The sequence below is a fragment of the Takifugu rubripes genome, unplaced genomic scaffold, assembly GCF_901000725.2.
Source record: "Takifugu rubripes unplaced genomic scaffold, fTakRub1.2, whole genome shotgun sequence".
Taxonomy (NCBI): domain Eukaryota; kingdom Metazoa; phylum Chordata; class Actinopteri; order Tetraodontiformes; family Tetraodontidae; genus Takifugu; species Takifugu rubripes.
Window position 1 is genome coordinate 110,001 of NW_021821635.1, and position 16,151 is coordinate 126,151.

A 16,151-nucleotide genomic window follows, 5' to 3' on the forward strand; every position below is an offset into this window, starting at 1 on the left:
CTCACCCTCTAACCCTCTAACACTCACCCTAACCCTCTAACCCTAACCCTCACCCTCACCCTAACACTCACCCTCACCCTCACCCTCACCCTAACACTCACCCTCACCCTCTAACCCTCTAACACTCACCCTAACCCTCTAACCCTAACCCTCACCCTCACCCTAACACTCACCCTCACCCTCTAACCCTCTAACCCTCACCCTAACCCTTAAATAGGTGGCCAGGTGGTCATCGCCCACAGGTGCGCCACAGGTAACTAAATGCTCGGCCCCCCATTCTACCTTTAGAGACTCTGGGGACCACAAGTAAAAAAAAGAAACAGATCATCCAAATAAAGAACCTTGTGGAAGTCCATGGCTAACCCTACTGTATGAATTAGATACATCATGAACATGAGCGCTCATCAGCCTAAACAATAAGGGGAAACACCATCAGCCCCACATCCACTGTTGCCTCTGAACGAAGGAGCATTCAGACATTTGTGTTCTCACTAACCCAAGTTCAGAAACAACAACAGTGCAGGGCCAGGAATCATGTTGACTCGGGACACTGAAATGAAAGGGTTAGTGGAACTGATTTAGCTGCTACACAAGAGTCGTGTCTGAACATTAACGACTCTAAATGTGATATAGGACCAATTGCTGCCATGTCAAGCACCGAAGACCTTACAACCAACGGCCATTCCAACAAACGAATTGGAGAACGTGGTCCACTCGGGCTCAATGTCTCCAGCCTCTCTTGGAATCTGGTCAGTCAACCAACTTACCACCAGGTGGTGATCATTTGATCTGTTCTCCTCACCCGAGTGTCCAAGACAATCAATGGCCGACGTATTACGATGTTCAGTTGAAACGTACACCGACACCTTAATGCTGAAAGATGGTGTTTGTTATGGAAAAACTGTGACTAGCACAGACGTCTAGCAACAAAGCACCGCTCAGGTTCAGCTCAGGGAGGCCATTCTTCCTACTCACTCCATCCCAGAATACACTGTTGCCGCCCACATGAGTGTTGAAGTCTCCCAGTAGGACTATGAAGTACCAGGTCTTTCTCATCAATTACACAGTAATACTGAAGCTAAAAACAAACGGAGACATGTAGGCACAAAGACGGTTCGTGATGAACAGATCTGGGATCCGAGCTCCTGGGGGTGGGGGCAACAGCAGTTTTGCTCCGGTCTTGGTCTTTAGACCACACTCGTGTTAAACTCTTCACACTTGCAGACACACAGACAGAGCGGACCATTATGAAGTCTTTCTCACGCGTTATAATTCCAGTACTGTTGGTTCTACCTGCTCTAACAGCTCTGGAATGTGGCCCATGTAAGCCGGATTTGTGCACCCCTCTCCCACTGGAGGGGTGCCACATGGGTTCAGTGCTGGACTACTGCGGCTGCTGCTCCGTCTGTGCTGCTGCAGAGGGTGAGGCCTGCGGCAGACGCCATGCAGGTGGGCGCCGCTGCGGCTCTGGACTGGAGTGCATCAAAATCAACAAGGAGAAGAAGAACAAACTGGGAGTATGTGGGTGCAAGAGCAACTATGAAGTCTGCGGAACAGATGGAGTAGTAACGTACAGGAATGGCTGCGGGTTGAGGAGTGCGAGCCTGGCAGCACAGGAGCAGGGCATAGAACCAATCACTGTCCAGAACAAGGGTCGCTGTGCAACAGGTGAGTCTGCAAACCCCAGAAAATACTTGTTACAGGACTGAATCTTCTCCAACCCAGCTCAACTGGACTTTAGTCATCATGCTAGCACAAGCTTCGAGAACAGGTTCTAGCACGATAGAACATGTTCAGATCCCCTGCCCCATTTACGTAAGCATAAAGAATAGAAAATACTGAATTAAATATTTAGGATGCACTGCTACAAAATGTTGTTGCTGAGAGGTTTAGACCTGAAAATGGATTTCAATTCAATTCATCTTTAATTAGAGAAATGTTTGTTACAGTTTTGGGCCAATATGAAATTATGATTATCAATCACTGCAGACATGAAGGAACGATACAAAAAGAATGTGTAAAAATATGCTTTCACAGGTAATTGGACATGATTTTCTCCACAAATCAATGTGAGATAAACTTTGGAAGAAAGGGTTCCTTCGACACAGGTTAGGGCTTATTTGAACTTGTTGCTGCTGAATTCTCTGGCAGTAACAGTGTTATTAATCCACCTACATCCCTCTGAGCAAACACAGAATTCCTTTCTTTTGAAAAGCTGCAGTGATCTTGTTCATAGCAAACTGAATTCCTCTGAGGTCACGGAGGCTTTACCTTTAATTATGACCTGTTTCATCCTGTCTGAGTCTGTTTTGATGTTCAAACTCAAACTAATGCTGTGTTGATGGCTGCAGCTCCACTCATCGTCACACCTCCAGGTGAGGTGTACAATGTTACCGGCTCTCAGGTCTACCTGAGCTGTGAAGCCGTGGGTGTTCCCACACCTGTCATCACCTGGAAAAAGGTTTGTTTCTCTGTTTAAAAAATGTACGTTGTCTTCATTAAATCAAGTAATTGTAGGACGCTAAAGTCAAAACCTGCATATAAAATGTGACTATTTTCCCGTTTCTGGTTTTATTTAGATTAATTTCTACTTGTGAATAATATACTATGACATCATTTATCCATCCTGAAAAGTAACTTGTTGGAGGTTGAAAGGCTACAATTCCAGTGAATTTGTGGGAATTATCAAAGTTGCTTTCTGATAAATGTGTGATAAAAATGGAACAGGTGGACTCTAACTTTAATTATTGGGACAGTGAACAAAGATGCATATCCTGACAAGCGCTCAGCACCAAACGGAGATGATGGGAAGAAAACAAAACTCATCAAATGCAGAAAAAAGACTGAATTGTGATTAAGGCAGAAACAATTTTTTCTCTTGTCAAATTCTTTTAGAAGGCAAATATCAATCAGAAATCCTGGTTAGGAAACTTGCCTGTGACTGGATGGGTTAGGGTTCAAAGGTGGAAGCCACTACTCGTCCCTATGATGAAAAAAAATGTGCGTAATTATTTATGCAGGTGCTTAAACAGTTTCTCCTGTATTGAACTCCAAGAGGTTTCACGAAAAAAAAATAATAATAAATTGAAAGAAGTGAACCCTCTAACAGTTTGACTTTATGATGAATCTGTTGTTTCTTCAGGACTAAATAACAAAGATTTAACAAAGGTTTCAATTGTTTTAAGCCATCCAGCTTTGCTGATCAGAGCAGGATTCATCTCCCAATCAGGATTTTGGATTATATTTATGGTTTACACTTAAAATCAATGAAATAAGTAAACCAAAACATACCCAGGTAGCGCACTTGAGTGGGCTGTTGTCTTCCTTCAGGTCCTCAGCGTTAAGAAGCTGGAGCTTCTCCCGGGAGACAGAGAAAATCTGGCCATTCAGACGAGAGGAGGACCCCAGAAACATGAAGTGACCGGCTGGGTCCTGGTGAGGTCACACTAGCGAACCTCGTGGTTTACTAATGCACTCGTGGTCCTCGTCTCTCCATGCAACACACTCACCTGCCCAGCAGGTTATGTCCTTTTTTCCTTTGTAGTGACACTTGGGACTTAACTAATGTGAGCTTTTCGGACCATGTTGATGTCACGCATCCCTCTGAGGGTGTGGTCTGAAGAACATGTAATGCCATGAAGGTACCTGTGGGTCTTTGCTCTTAGATTTCTCCCCTGACTAAAGAAGAAGGAGGATCCTATGAGTGTCATGCAATCAATGCTAAAGGAGAAGCTTCAGCTGTTGGAGCAATTCACCTGGTCGAGTCCAGTGATGACATCATTGTCAAGAAAGGTACCACCATAACAAACAAGATTAAAGAACTTCGTAATTGATCCTACACCTCAGTAAAGGCATGCTGCTCTCACTAAAACGATGGTTTCTACTGCAGGACATACGAGAAACACACGATCGGTTAAATAACGTCCTCCTGACCAATCACAGGTCCTGAAAACTAGGAATTTTGGGGGGGAAAAACCCTCATTGTATTCTGCTACCACTCTCGGGAATGATTATTAATATTTTAAAGTTTGTATTAGATTGATGAAACGCAAAATCTTATGTCACCTTTTCCTTAGTGACCAAAGAAGATTAAGTGACCGGTTGAAGATGAAACAGCTGGAGACTTGAACCTCTTCAAGTTTAACTTCACATTTGGCTCCTTTCATTTGTTTGATATGCTCAATATTTTTGCTTGGTTTCGTCACCTAAATAAAATGCTTTTTTCAGAGATAAAATGACACAATATATTGAACACCCTAACATTATTCTCACCACTTCTTCATTTATTGCTTAACTCATCTTACGTTATTGGCTGATCACTTCTGACGTGTTGTGTTGTGTTGCTTGTGGTTACTGCTCATTGAACACCGTGTGTACTTGATGATTTAGAGCCTTTGAAGAGTGACAAAAAGACAACTTGGCAATTTAAAGAAAAAAAACTATTTTATTCTTAAAATAAAAGATCGTCACAATTAACGTGAGGAAGCAAACGATGGGCTCAAGTATTCTATGACGTCATCATCCGAGGAGCGATGCTCATCGACATGAGCTCCTGGAACAGAAGCTTGCAGGCGTACGGCATCCGAACGAGAGAAATCTGAAAAACCAAGGATAATTTTTGATTGGAAAAGTGATCGACGCCGTCGTTAGTGTAAGCCGTTACGACACCATCACAACTGAACTTTGACTCCGGCCAGCTGACAGTCTAACAGGTACCTGGGTCTTGTTGCGGCAGCCACGACATTCGTATGTGTGTGTGCGTGTGTTGGCGATGGCCATCAGGCCACACAGGTTGCAAACGTGGACCTGGTACGGATCCGAAGCTTCAAACAGGCGCTCTTTGAGGAACTGAGCAGCACCATGAGCAATTTGACAGTCGCGTTCCATCTCACCAAAACGGAGCCCGCCATCACTGCGAGTGACACAAGCCAGTCCATATGGATCAGAACGATCAATCAGAACGATCAATCAGACAGCTCAGCAATGCAACTGACCGTGATCGGCCCTCCATCGGCTGCCTGTTGAGGATCTGGACCGGGCCCCGGGCCCTTGAATGAATCTTATCGTCCACCATGTGTTTTAGACGCTGATAATAAGTTGGACCAATGAAAATCTGTGAAGTTAGTTTTCTCCCAGTGAAGCCGTTGTACAGAACCTGATCACAGATCAATATGTCAATGAAACGTTCATGGGCAGAAAGGTCAACATGATCAATAGATTAAAGGGATTGCAGCTAATATTGTTGGTTCTGAAGATTGTAGTTGATGCATTTAAGGGACACGACACTACACTCTCAGAGAAATTGCACAAGAAGTGACCTCATTTCCTCTCAGGTGATATCCATATTCTGACAGCAGGTTGGACACTTTCTGCACGTTCACGGCATCATTAAACGGGGTGGCGTCTCCAATCTCACCTTTATTGGCCGAAACCTGAAGTGAAATAGAAAAAAAGTTGACACATTTATTCAGAAATGTGTCGGAGAGCTGAGTGTCAATAAAAACTCAAAACTAGGAAAGCTAGCATAGGTTGGATGTAGCATTACTCATGTCAGATAAGAGTTTGCTTTTCTGTTGCCGAATCCAAACAAGTTTTGTTACAAGTCTACAGTTGCTAGGCAGCGCCATCCTCACCTTTGCTCAGCGTTGTCTGGAGAGACTCAACATGTCAAGGTTAAAACATTTGCAACAGTTTGGTGATCAGATCACCAAACTGATCAGAATTGATCAGTACGAAGCCAAATGAGTGATGGAGTACCTTGCCCTGCAGACACTCGATGAGATGTCCAACTGTCATTCTGGATGGGATGGCGTGTGGATTGATGATGATGTCAGGCGTTATTCCTTCGCAGGTGAACGGCATGTCCTTCAACACAACAGGAGAGCAGCTAACTCATCTGGGACACTCGAGAGATTCCAATTGATCCATTTTATGAACATTCAATGCATAAAAGGGCCAGAAAATTAAAATCACAGAAGACCCAAGTTCATGTCTATTTACTTCCTGTCTGTACTGGATGCCACAGGTCCCTTTTTGTCCATGTCGGCTAGCAAACTTGTCTCCAATTTGTGGGATCCGGACCGATCGAACCTGCAGGCAACAGGAAACTGTTCAGCGTTCTGCCTGGTTTCAACTGACGTGGATTTTCAGGCGTAACGACAACACCCCCAATATCTTCAGCATCATTGTTTAAAAATGTTATCTAGTGAATTTTTGTGCTTCCATTTGTTCCCCGAGTTTGTAGACAACTGATTTGAACGTATTTCCATTTTTGGGAAGTGGGGGTTCGGGTCTATTTTTGGTTTTTGCTTGTAGACGTCGAGCTGCTCTTCTCTTTTACATCCCTCTTTCTATCAGATTTGCAGATAAATTTTACTTAGGAGCCATTTGGCTTCCAACCGAGTACGTTTGACTAATGTAATAAACAGACGGTTCTGGTGAGGATGAAATGTGCTCACCCTGATCTTGCAGAACTTGTAGCCCTCCTGGTTCAGTGTCACCATCACCTGATCCACAATTCCAGTCTCACTGGTTCTCAGAAAGGTGCTACAGTCCCTCTTGGTGTAGCGCCGGTTGGTGCTCTCCAGCTCATCTTCATTGTCTGGCAGCGTCACCGTTTTCCCAATGATCACGTCCTCGCCAGAAACACGGACCCCAGGAGCGATGAGGCCGTCGTCATCCAGTTTTTCGTAGATGGCGTGTCTCATACCTGTGAAACCATGTTTCCTCCGTTTTATCGTTCTCACCCTCCACAGGTGACCGACACATAAGTGAAGATCTTTATTTTTTTACCTTGGCAGGTTTCACGCGTGGGTTTCTCAAAGATCTCCTCCTGATCAAAACCTTTCTTTGACTCTTGTTCTTTGTAGGATCGATAGAAAACAGATCTGCAGGTGGAAAACGTTCTGGTTTCAGAGAAGATGAACAATCCCAGTTTTTCATTCAACCGGAGAACTGGAGCTCTGACCTGAAGAAGCCTCGGTCCACCGCCGAGCGGTTCATGATCACCGAGTCCTCCTGGTTATAACCCGTATAGGAGGCGATGGCCACGATGGAGTTGATCCCTGAAACGGTCCCGTTGGGTCAGACAACTACACAGGTGCTACCAATCCATGTGTGTAACCTGTACGGATGTGTGTGTGTAACCTGTACAGATGTGTGTGTGTGTAACCTGTACGGATGTGTGTGTGTGTAACCTGTACGGATGTGTGTGTATAACAGATGTGTGTATAACCTGTACAGGTGTGTGTGTAACCCGTACGGATGTGTGTGTAACAGATGTGTGTATAACCTGTACAGGTGTGTGTATAACAGATGTGTGTGTAACCTGTACAGGTGTGTGTATAACAGATGTGTGTGTAACCTGTACAGGTGTGTGTATAACAGATGTGTGTGTAACCTGTACGGATGTGTGTGTAACAGATGTGTGTGTAACCTGTACAGCTGTGTGTATAACAGATGTGTGTGTAACCTGTACAGCTGTGTGTATAACAGATGTGTGTGTAACCTGTACAGGTGTGTGTATAACAGATGTGTGTGTAACCTGTACAGGTGTGTGTATAACAGATGTGTGTGTAACCTGTACAGGTGTGTGTATAACAGATGTGTGTGTAACCTGTACAGGTGTGTGTGTAACAGATGTGTGTGTAACCTGTACGGATGTGTGTGTAACAGATGTGTGTGTAACCTGTACAGGTGTGTGTATAACAGATGTGTGTATAACCTGTACAGGTGTGTGTGTAACCTGTACGGATGTGTGTGTAACCTGTACGGATGTGTGTGTAACAGATGTGTGTGTAACCTGTACAGGTGTGTGTGTAACAGATGTGTGTATAACCTGTACAGGTGTGTGTGTAACAGATGTGTGTGTAACCTGTACGGATGTGTGTGTAACAGATGTGTGTGTAACCTGTACAGGTGTGTGTATAACAGATGTGTGTGTAACCTGTACAGGTGTGTTACCTGCAGGCAGCTCCCTGAAGCGCAGGTACTCCATGGATCGTGTGGTGACCAGAGGTTTCTGAGGGTAGTAGAGCACGTGAGCCAAGGTGTCCATCCTCACATGGAAGTTGGTGATATAGACCCCCATGGCCTGTTTACCCATGGCAGACTGGTACGTGTTTCTGGGAGACTGAAAATAAAAGTCAACTGCTTTGATGTGGAAGGATACAGTTGCTGGTTGGTGAAGACAGAAAAGCAGGTTTAAGCTCTTTATAGTACGAGGAAAGTTACTGAAGACAAAATCTAGGAAGTTTGCAGCAGCTACGCAGAAAAAAGGATTCTCATTACTTTGTCTGGTTTAGTTTTAGTGCTCCGACACCACGGAGGCAGGTTAATGGCTGCTGCCCTTGTTCAGCTGATTTTGGCATTAACATTCTTCACACATTTGACTTTAAACCAAAACTAAGAGTTCTACAGGATTATTGAATAAGCCAGAGATGTGCATCTCCCATTGTGGGTTAGCTGTAACTACCCAGATAACCCGACACACCTGTGCAGTCCACCACAGCTGCTTCTGTTTTATATACCTGATTGTGATCAGGGAACGGAATGATTGAAGCACAAACTCCCAGGATCATGGACGGATGGATCTCACAGTGAGTGTACGTTGAGCAATAAGCCACGCCCTTTTCCTGGAGGTCATCTGGAGTCATGGCAAGCATGACCGTCTCCTCCTCCAATGTGTCGATGTACTCCACCACACCGCTTGCCACCAAGTCCTGCCAGCTGGTCATCACAATAAAGGCTCCTTCAACAAAGGTTTGCTCCTTTTCTGAGTGCAACAGATGAGAAGCACGACCCACCTGTAATTGTTGTACTCCCTCTCCTTTAACTGATCGATGTGGCGTCTCTTCAGGAGCAGTTTCTGTTTCTCAACAATTAACAGCGGTCGACAGATCCGTCCTGCATCTGTGTAGATTCTGATCTCCCGCTCTCTGATGTCTCTGATCATGGACACCTGAACGGTCACAGCCAGCAGCAGCTTTCAGGGTCCACGAGATTCCCGACAGCCTGACATTTGAACCATCCTTACCTCAGACACAATGATGTCCATTTGTCTCCGGAGTTTCCTCAAAGTGTTCATCAGCTGCTCAGGATCTTTGTGAATTCCAACCCAGCATCCATTCACGAAGATCTTTGTGGCACTGAAAATAAGTAAAAGAGATCAAACAGGTGCATTTGGATAGTAGCATGAGGAAATCTAATGATAGAAATGATATCTGAGATGTTTGCTGATGGCTGTGCTAGTTTTAAATGAACAGTGGTTTCTTTAAAGGTTTCAACAACAGGAAAGTATTTCCAGATGATTTTAATTAAGTGACATTTAAATGCTGTTATCCTGAAGGCAGTCAAACAAGGATTTCACATGAATAGTCCAACGAAAAAGTCTACAAGACAAAAATGAAAAATGGCTCCTATTTCCACAAAAGCCAACATTCGACTCACTCTGCAATGGCTGCAGGTGAGATCTCCTCCAGGTTCTCCATGCTCCACTCTTCCAGAAACTCCAAGATGGGTGATGGCTGAGAGCCCACAGAGATGTAGGCCATGAGGGCCAAATTCTTCACCAGACCCACAGCGTGACCCTGAAAGAAGATGAACGTTTCTTTGAGTGAATAAAGCTGAGCTGGACTAATGTGAACCAGGGCTGGAGCCTTGGTTGGGATGATTGTTATAGCCCTGCGTTGTTCTTCACTGGTGCTCAGATCATTTTCCTCGCAGCGTTTGTACCTCAGGCGTTTCGGCGGGACACACCATGCCCCACAGCGTGTTGTGCAACTGTCGGGGTTTTGCCAGTTTTCCATCTCTTCCGATGGGAGAGTTGACACGACGGAGATGGGAAAGAGTGGACGCAAAGGTGAGGCGGTTCAACACCTACAAGAAGGAACACAAGGACTGTGGCTTTTTCAGACCTCCAAAGACAAAGCTTGAGGTTGTTGTGTTAATGATTGGAAGTATTCATGCTAGAGCAGAATTAAACCGACTAAATTGGAGCTGTGTGTCTCACCTGAGACACTCCAGCTCTGGCCTGATGTGCTTTCTTTACATCTCCCCAGTTTCCAGTAGCCAAAGAGTATTTCAGGCCATCTGAGATGATTCTGGTTTTAATGGCCAGCTCCAGATTAAAGTCTTTTCCTCTGTCGATGAACTTCTGAGCGTAAATTCGGATCTCCTTCAGCAGATTCTTAAACATGCTGAAGTCGAAGGAAAAACAGGACAAAACAAATGTATATGAAGTCTTTCCAATCATTTTTGAAAAACAAAAGTAACCAACTTCATTTTTAGAAAGTGTTCAGGAGAACAAATTCAAGTTCATTTAAACAATAAAAGTATATTAAAGAAAACCATTTTCCTGAAGCGGAGCATTCAGAAGAAGCTAAATACTCCAGTACTGCTGACCTTTGGACATGTATAACTGGGTCATGTTCTGCCTTTTAAACCAAGGAGGGCTAGAAAACTATATATAAGGTATGCGGTACCCTCTGAACAAAATGCCAACAGGGGCCCGGCGAGATCCAGCCTCTTGTTGCCGTAGTGATCTCTGTCGTCCAGCTCTCGTCTGCCAAGGGCAGCCAGCAGCAACCTGTGTACCATGTACCTAAAAAGACAGGATCACACACTCAGGGTCCGATTCTCCTGTGCAGTCGTATGCCCGGCAGGACTCACCCCAAGAAATAAGCCTTCTTGGTCTCGCAGAAATCGCTGACTCCAACATGTGGCAGCATCTCTTTCTGCAGAACTTCTTTAGCATATTTGATTCTTCGTTCCTTTGTCACACCTGGTTTTGCTCCTCGGGAACCAATAAAGTTTAATGCCACATTTTGTTCCTGAATTACAAAAGCTTCATCCAGAGAGGGCTTCACCTGGAAATGCAGCGACATCACTGGTCACTTGGCACTAACTGCTTGAGCCATTAAAGAAAGCCTGCAGTAACAGACCAAAAGCTAATTAAAAGACTGACCATTTCCATCATCTCAGGGTCGTCAAAGTCATAGATGATGTGTTCCAGGATGTCTCTGTCCGACACAAATCCCAGTGCTCGGAACACGATGATGATGGGAACTTCCTGTCTGATGTAAGGCAGCGTAGACACAATCCTCTGACCAATTGCACTCTTTTTCACCCCCTTTGAAAATTAGCAATCAGCCAGTCAATCTCAGCAACCCAAAACAAACAAATTGTATTAATATGTAACGTGTGGGGAAGAGATAGCTTTAACTTTAACTGGACTAACTGGTGCATCATCACAAGACGTCACCAAGTGTTAACTGCTGGCATAAAATTTCTGGTTTCACCCGTTACACTTGTGTATACTTTAGTGTATCTTGTTAGCGAGCGTTTTAAAGTGACACTTTTAACAACCGATTTTTAGTTTGAGCTGCTGTGACAGTGTAAATGTCTGCACTTCTGTCTCCAACCAAATCTTCATTAAGATTTCAGCTGCTGGAGCTCCAGCAGCATCAGACAGTAATCAATTCCTCTCTCAGTCAAAGTGATCATTGTTTAGATGTTTACAACTTTCTCCTTTAACTTTACTTTTTTAGCGTTTTGGAACTTTATTGGCGATTGACATATTGGTTGTGATGCACTTGTGGAATATTTGCTTTATAAACTAATTAAATGTTCAGAGGACAAAGTGGGGGAGGTGAAAAGCAACTCATGAACAGGTGACTGACCTGTCCTCCTCGAGCCATCATGCTGACCCAGATGGTGCTGGTGGGGCGAGAGGAGTTCTCCAAACATGAACGACACTCACTGGTGTAGGCGTATTTGGAATCCTTTTTGGCGAAGACGTACACGGTGTTGGTAGCCATCTTTTCCTGAGCAATAAGCACCTGAAAACCAGCAAGTGGCTCGCTTTGATCAGAGTACAAAAGTACAAACCCACAAGTTGCATCTTCAGATTTTACACCAACACATCCCAGAAACAGCGTTTGAAAGAGTCACATTTTCCCATGAATTAGAAAAAGGAAAAGCATCTCTGAAAAAGTGAGAACGGTCAATAAAAACGACGCAGACAGAGCGCAAGTTGCATTTAACATCTTAGCTGTGCTGCTAGAGGCCGAGGCTGCCGGGGTCCGGAAACATGATCACCTGACAGGCCTCTGTCACTCCCCCACTGGGTCATGGTTTCCTCCCCTCTCCCCTCCCCTCCCCTCGCCTAACCCTCGCCTCGCCTAACCCTCGCCTCGCCTAACCCTCGCCTAACCCTCGCCTCGCCTAACCCTCGCCTAACACTCGCCTAACCCTCGCCTCGCCTAACCCTCGCCTAACCCTCGCCTCGCCTAACCCTCGCCTAACCCTCGCCTCGCCTAACCCTCGCCTCGCCTCGCCTAACCCTCGCCTCGCCTCGCCTAACCCTCGCCTCGCCTAACCCTCGCCTCGCCTCGCCTCCCCTCCTTAGGTTAGGGTTAGGTTGGGGTTAACCCTAACTTTTACTGCTTAAATGTTCAGGTTTGAGGGTCTGTTCACACGTCCGATGAACCAAAAGCACTGTAGTAACAACATGTCTAATAACTGTGCACAGTGACACTGCAATGAAAATGTGGAAAACTATAAACCTGAAACACGTTGAGGGATTTATTTACAGCGATAGTTTTTATTGTATCTAGATTTCAAATGCATAAAATGGACATTTTTTGATTTGAAGGTTTGTATGCACGCGAGTCAACTGCAGCCCTCGTTTTATTTGATGTAGCCTCCTTTTCAATAAGGGTATACTTTTATATTCCTTGATGTCATTCTTGCCTGTAAATCATTTCTCATTTTAAGCTCAAACTCACAAAATGTGACCAGAACCTTTTGTCTGGTAAAGTGAAATCCTGCTGTCACTCCTACCACTTCCTAAGAACACCAGGCAGTGTGAAAGCCAATGGAAAACTGGCTTTGATTCAGTAGAACTGGTTTAGAAGTGGACTGATCTTAGACAACAGCTTACCTTCTCAGAACCATTGATGATGAAATAGCCTCCAGGATCAAGCGGACACTCATTCAGCTCACAAAGGTCTCGATCTGTCAGGCCACTCAGGAGGCAGTATGTGGAGCGGAGCATGATGGGGATTTTACCAATGAATGTTTTCTGATGCTGTGTTTGGATCTGGTCCTCCCCCTCCTTGATGATGGTCTTTGTGATGTCAACATACAGGGGAGCTGAATACCTGAGGAGGTGGGGTGCGAGAGTGGGACAAAATCAGAGACATGTTTGTGACATAAGGCGGAGCCAGCACAAAAAAGCTGAGAACCTACGTGAGGTTTCGCAGTCGGGCTTCATTGGGCATCATGGGAGATGGTGCTCCATCCCTCTCCCAGTGGGTGGGTTTGGACAGGTAGATCTGCTCAAACTTCAGTAGATAACGAGGCTGCAACAATTAACAGAGATGTCACAAGCATCTATGTGGCGGTCTAGTGTCATGACAATACGCACAAGCTTGCCCACTTGCCCTAATTCTGACCAACATCTGGTTTATTGGTTCAACTCTTTTCTCCTGTTAACACTTGTTTTCTTAAAATATTTCCACCAAAGATGGACACCCAGTCAGGCTAAAAGACCTCTAAACTAGGCCTCATCTTAGCCTGTCCCTGTCAACATCTCATATGTTTGCTCACCGGTTCCTCCACCTCTCCTGAAGTGTGCTGAGCTTCTGCCTGCAGGTCAATGGGTGGTGCATCTTCTACAATCCTCTGAACAGACATCTGGATGAACTCATCGAACGAATCCAGTTGCTGTCGGACCAAACCCTTCTCATCAAAATAAGAGCTACAAAAGAATAAACACTGCTGTAAAAATCAAACAGAACCAACAGAACGCAAAAGCACATTAATGGACCGACAGAGAATTTCTGCCAATCTGGTCAGCTATATCGGATCGGCTGATACTTCCCATTTTATGCAATTTGTATGACAGCCTGCAATGTCTTAATTCACCGATCTGCTCAATGTCGTCTGTCATTGTGAAGATGCTCCCATTCATAGATCTTGGCCAGTTCTTGATTGATCCCTCATTTACGCTGACGAACTCTCAATGCACCGACCTATTTGTTTGCTGGTGACCATGTTGCTAATTAATACGTCCCGTTTTCTGTCCCATAGTGATATGCTGAGCAAACACGAAGCTATTGAAGAACACATGTAAACCAATGACGTGATTGCTTTTGCTTTATATAATCAACACCATCTTATTGCTCTCCTATGTGATCTTATGATCGTTTAAACTCATTAATGGGTTTAAAGATATCTGAAGAGTTTGTAACCGTTTACCACACCCTCTTTAATATCTGTTTAAATGTATAAGACCCTTTTCATTTCATCACAGCTACATCATTCCATTCCAACTATTGAAAACAAAATGACCATCTTCATCACCTCCTGAAACTGCCAGAGAGGAAGGCCATGGTTCTTGGTTCGATATAGTTACGTGTGGTACCGAAGTCCAAACACAGACGTTTACCTTATGACTATCCAACATGCTTCCTGCCACAAATCAGGAGTGATTTCATCATCATCTTCATCATATTGGTTGTCTGAAAAACACAGATTCCCAATGAAAGCAGTGAACAAATCTGGGTAGAATCGGCTGCATGTCAGATTGACCTAGAAATACAGATTTCTGTAAATCACTCTTCAAAATACACACACACACACACACACACACACGTATGTACATAAACACGTATATCCAAGGTAGTTTTCTGTGTCAACTGGACTGTTTTTCTCCTCATTTGAAGTTTCACCTTCTATCTAGATGGCTTCTTCAGTTCTGAACTGAATCTACACAGACATAAACACACACACACACACACACATATATATATATATATATATATATATATATACACACACACACACACACACACACACACATATATATATATATATATACACACAGGTATGTTTGTGTATTTAAATATATATAGTCACGTTAGCTAGCCGAACAAAAGCGTGGAGCCGCTGACAGTTGTTTTCGGCAGCATATTTAATTAATTAAATGCAGTTGTGCGCTTGAGGCACAGATAAGGTTTTTCAGGCCTTTCTTTTGGTCATTGTAAAATGTTTTCATGTAGTTACATTTTGCAGCATCCTGATGTTTAAGCAGAAGCTAACATGTGCTAGCTGCTAAAAATGACCGAGTCCGCGTTTTACAAAAAAGACAAACCGTTTCTTAAGTAAAGGCTACATTCGGTACAACTTTAAACAAGTTTTTGGTTGTGCACTAAAGCGACTCACCTTCGTCTTGGTCATACATTTTCTCTTAACAATATATTAAACCCGAACAAATAAAAAGACAACAGAGAAAAAGACAAAACGAAAACGGTCTTCAGTGCTCGAGCTGCGCGGCTTCATGTCACTTCTGCGCATGCGCTGTTCGTGCGCATGCGCATAAGTGTTTGGAGGTCAATTTATGGCTCACCTGATATTCATGTTTAATTCAAGCGGAGGCCCTAATTTCCTGTTAAAATGTGATTATAAAACTGATTTTGCCTGTGAAATTAGCAGATTTTGCACAAACATATTTTTCCAACAATTGGAGTCTTCTCTATAAAAATAAATCTATAACAAAAAGTGGGTCAATATTTAATGTCAGAACTGATGAGAACTGAAGACAGAACTGAGGACTGATGGAGAGTTATGATAAAATGAACTTATTTCTAAATTTAGTACATAAAAACAAAACACCAAAAGAAGATGCTGTGTCTAATTGGTAGTTTGGCTCAATGATGCGATCAAAGATACAGTATATCTTTTACAATTATGAACAGGATAGACCCACAATAGAATACAAACTTTAAAAAGATTTAAGATTAATGTTGAATGCTCCTGTACTTTTTGTGGTATGAATGATAAAACTATTTCACATTTGCTTCATCATTCTGCACAAAAATGTTTTGGTTGAATGTAAATTACATTCAAAGGAAGACCAGACACTTCATCCAGCATCCACAGAAAGGAAGGATTTTATTATTCTTGCACAACAATTTGTTTTTAGGCAAATTTAACATTCATTAAAAAAACTGTATTGAATCAAAAGCTTCACATCTTTTTGAACGAGCTGGTAGCTAGTGGACTAGAAATCCAAAAGGGATTAAAACAAACAATTTTGGTATTTTATTTTTATTTCATGAATATGCAGATTTTTACATTATTTATCTATT

At 43.6% G+C, this 16,151-nt stretch overlaps 2 protein-coding genes across 2 annotated transcripts; one reads left to right on the forward strand and one right to left on the reverse strand.

Moving 5' to 3' along the window:
* The first annotated feature begins 1,162 nt into the window (after window positions 1–1,162).
* On the forward strand, window positions 1,163–4,238 carry LOC115248429 (insulin-like growth factor-binding protein 7). The gene is made up of 5 exons (XM_029832141.1): window positions 1,163–1,668; window positions 2,352–2,461; window positions 3,331–3,435; window positions 3,666–3,792; window positions 4,077–4,238. Exons 1-5 carry the CDS (start codon window positions 1,248–1,250, stop codon window positions 4,091–4,093), a joined length of 780 nt encoding a protein of 259 aa, XP_029688001.1. The 5' UTR covers window positions 1,163–1,247; the 3' UTR covers window positions 4,094–4,238.
* Window positions 4,239–4,424: 186 nt separating this feature from the next.
* Window positions 4,425–15,363, reverse strand: LOC101064446 (RNA polymerase II subunit B). Its single transcript, XM_029832140.1, is given in 26 exon segments — window positions 4,425–4,597; window positions 4,717–4,912; window positions 4,995–5,155; window positions 5,319–5,432; window positions 5,758–5,865; window positions 6,001–6,090; window positions 6,459–6,709; window positions 6,793–6,887; window positions 6,968–7,064; window positions 7,963–8,131; window positions 8,529–8,727; window positions 8,805–8,959; window positions 9,035–9,146; window positions 9,448–9,587; window positions 9,733–9,876; window positions 10,010–10,196; window positions 10,482–10,491; window positions 10,494–10,600; window positions 10,669–10,865; window positions 10,964–11,128; window positions 11,679–11,837; window positions 12,941–13,160; window positions 13,249–13,361; window positions 13,609–13,759; window positions 14,450–14,522; window positions 15,226–15,363. Coding segments are annotated over 26 exon segments (3,522 nt in total). The 5' UTR covers window positions 15,245–15,363; the 3' UTR covers window positions 4,425–4,507.
* Window positions 15,364–16,151: the final 788 nt, after the last annotated feature.

Bases quoted from the DNA above. Each gene is read 5' to 3' on its own strand.
- LOC115248429 (XM_029832141.1), top strand. From the start codon at position 1,248: ATGAAGTCTTTCTCACGCGTTATAATTCCAGTACTGTTGGTTCTACCT. The intron at 2,462-3,330 runs GTTTGTTTCTCT...GTCTTCCTTCAG, and splicing joins CTGTCATCACCTGGAAAAAG to GTCCTCAGCGTTAAGAAGCT. The intron at 3,436-3,665 runs GTGAGGTCACAC...CTTTGCTCTTAG, and splicing joins AAGTGACCGGCTGGGTCCTG to ATTTCTCCCCTGACTAAAGA.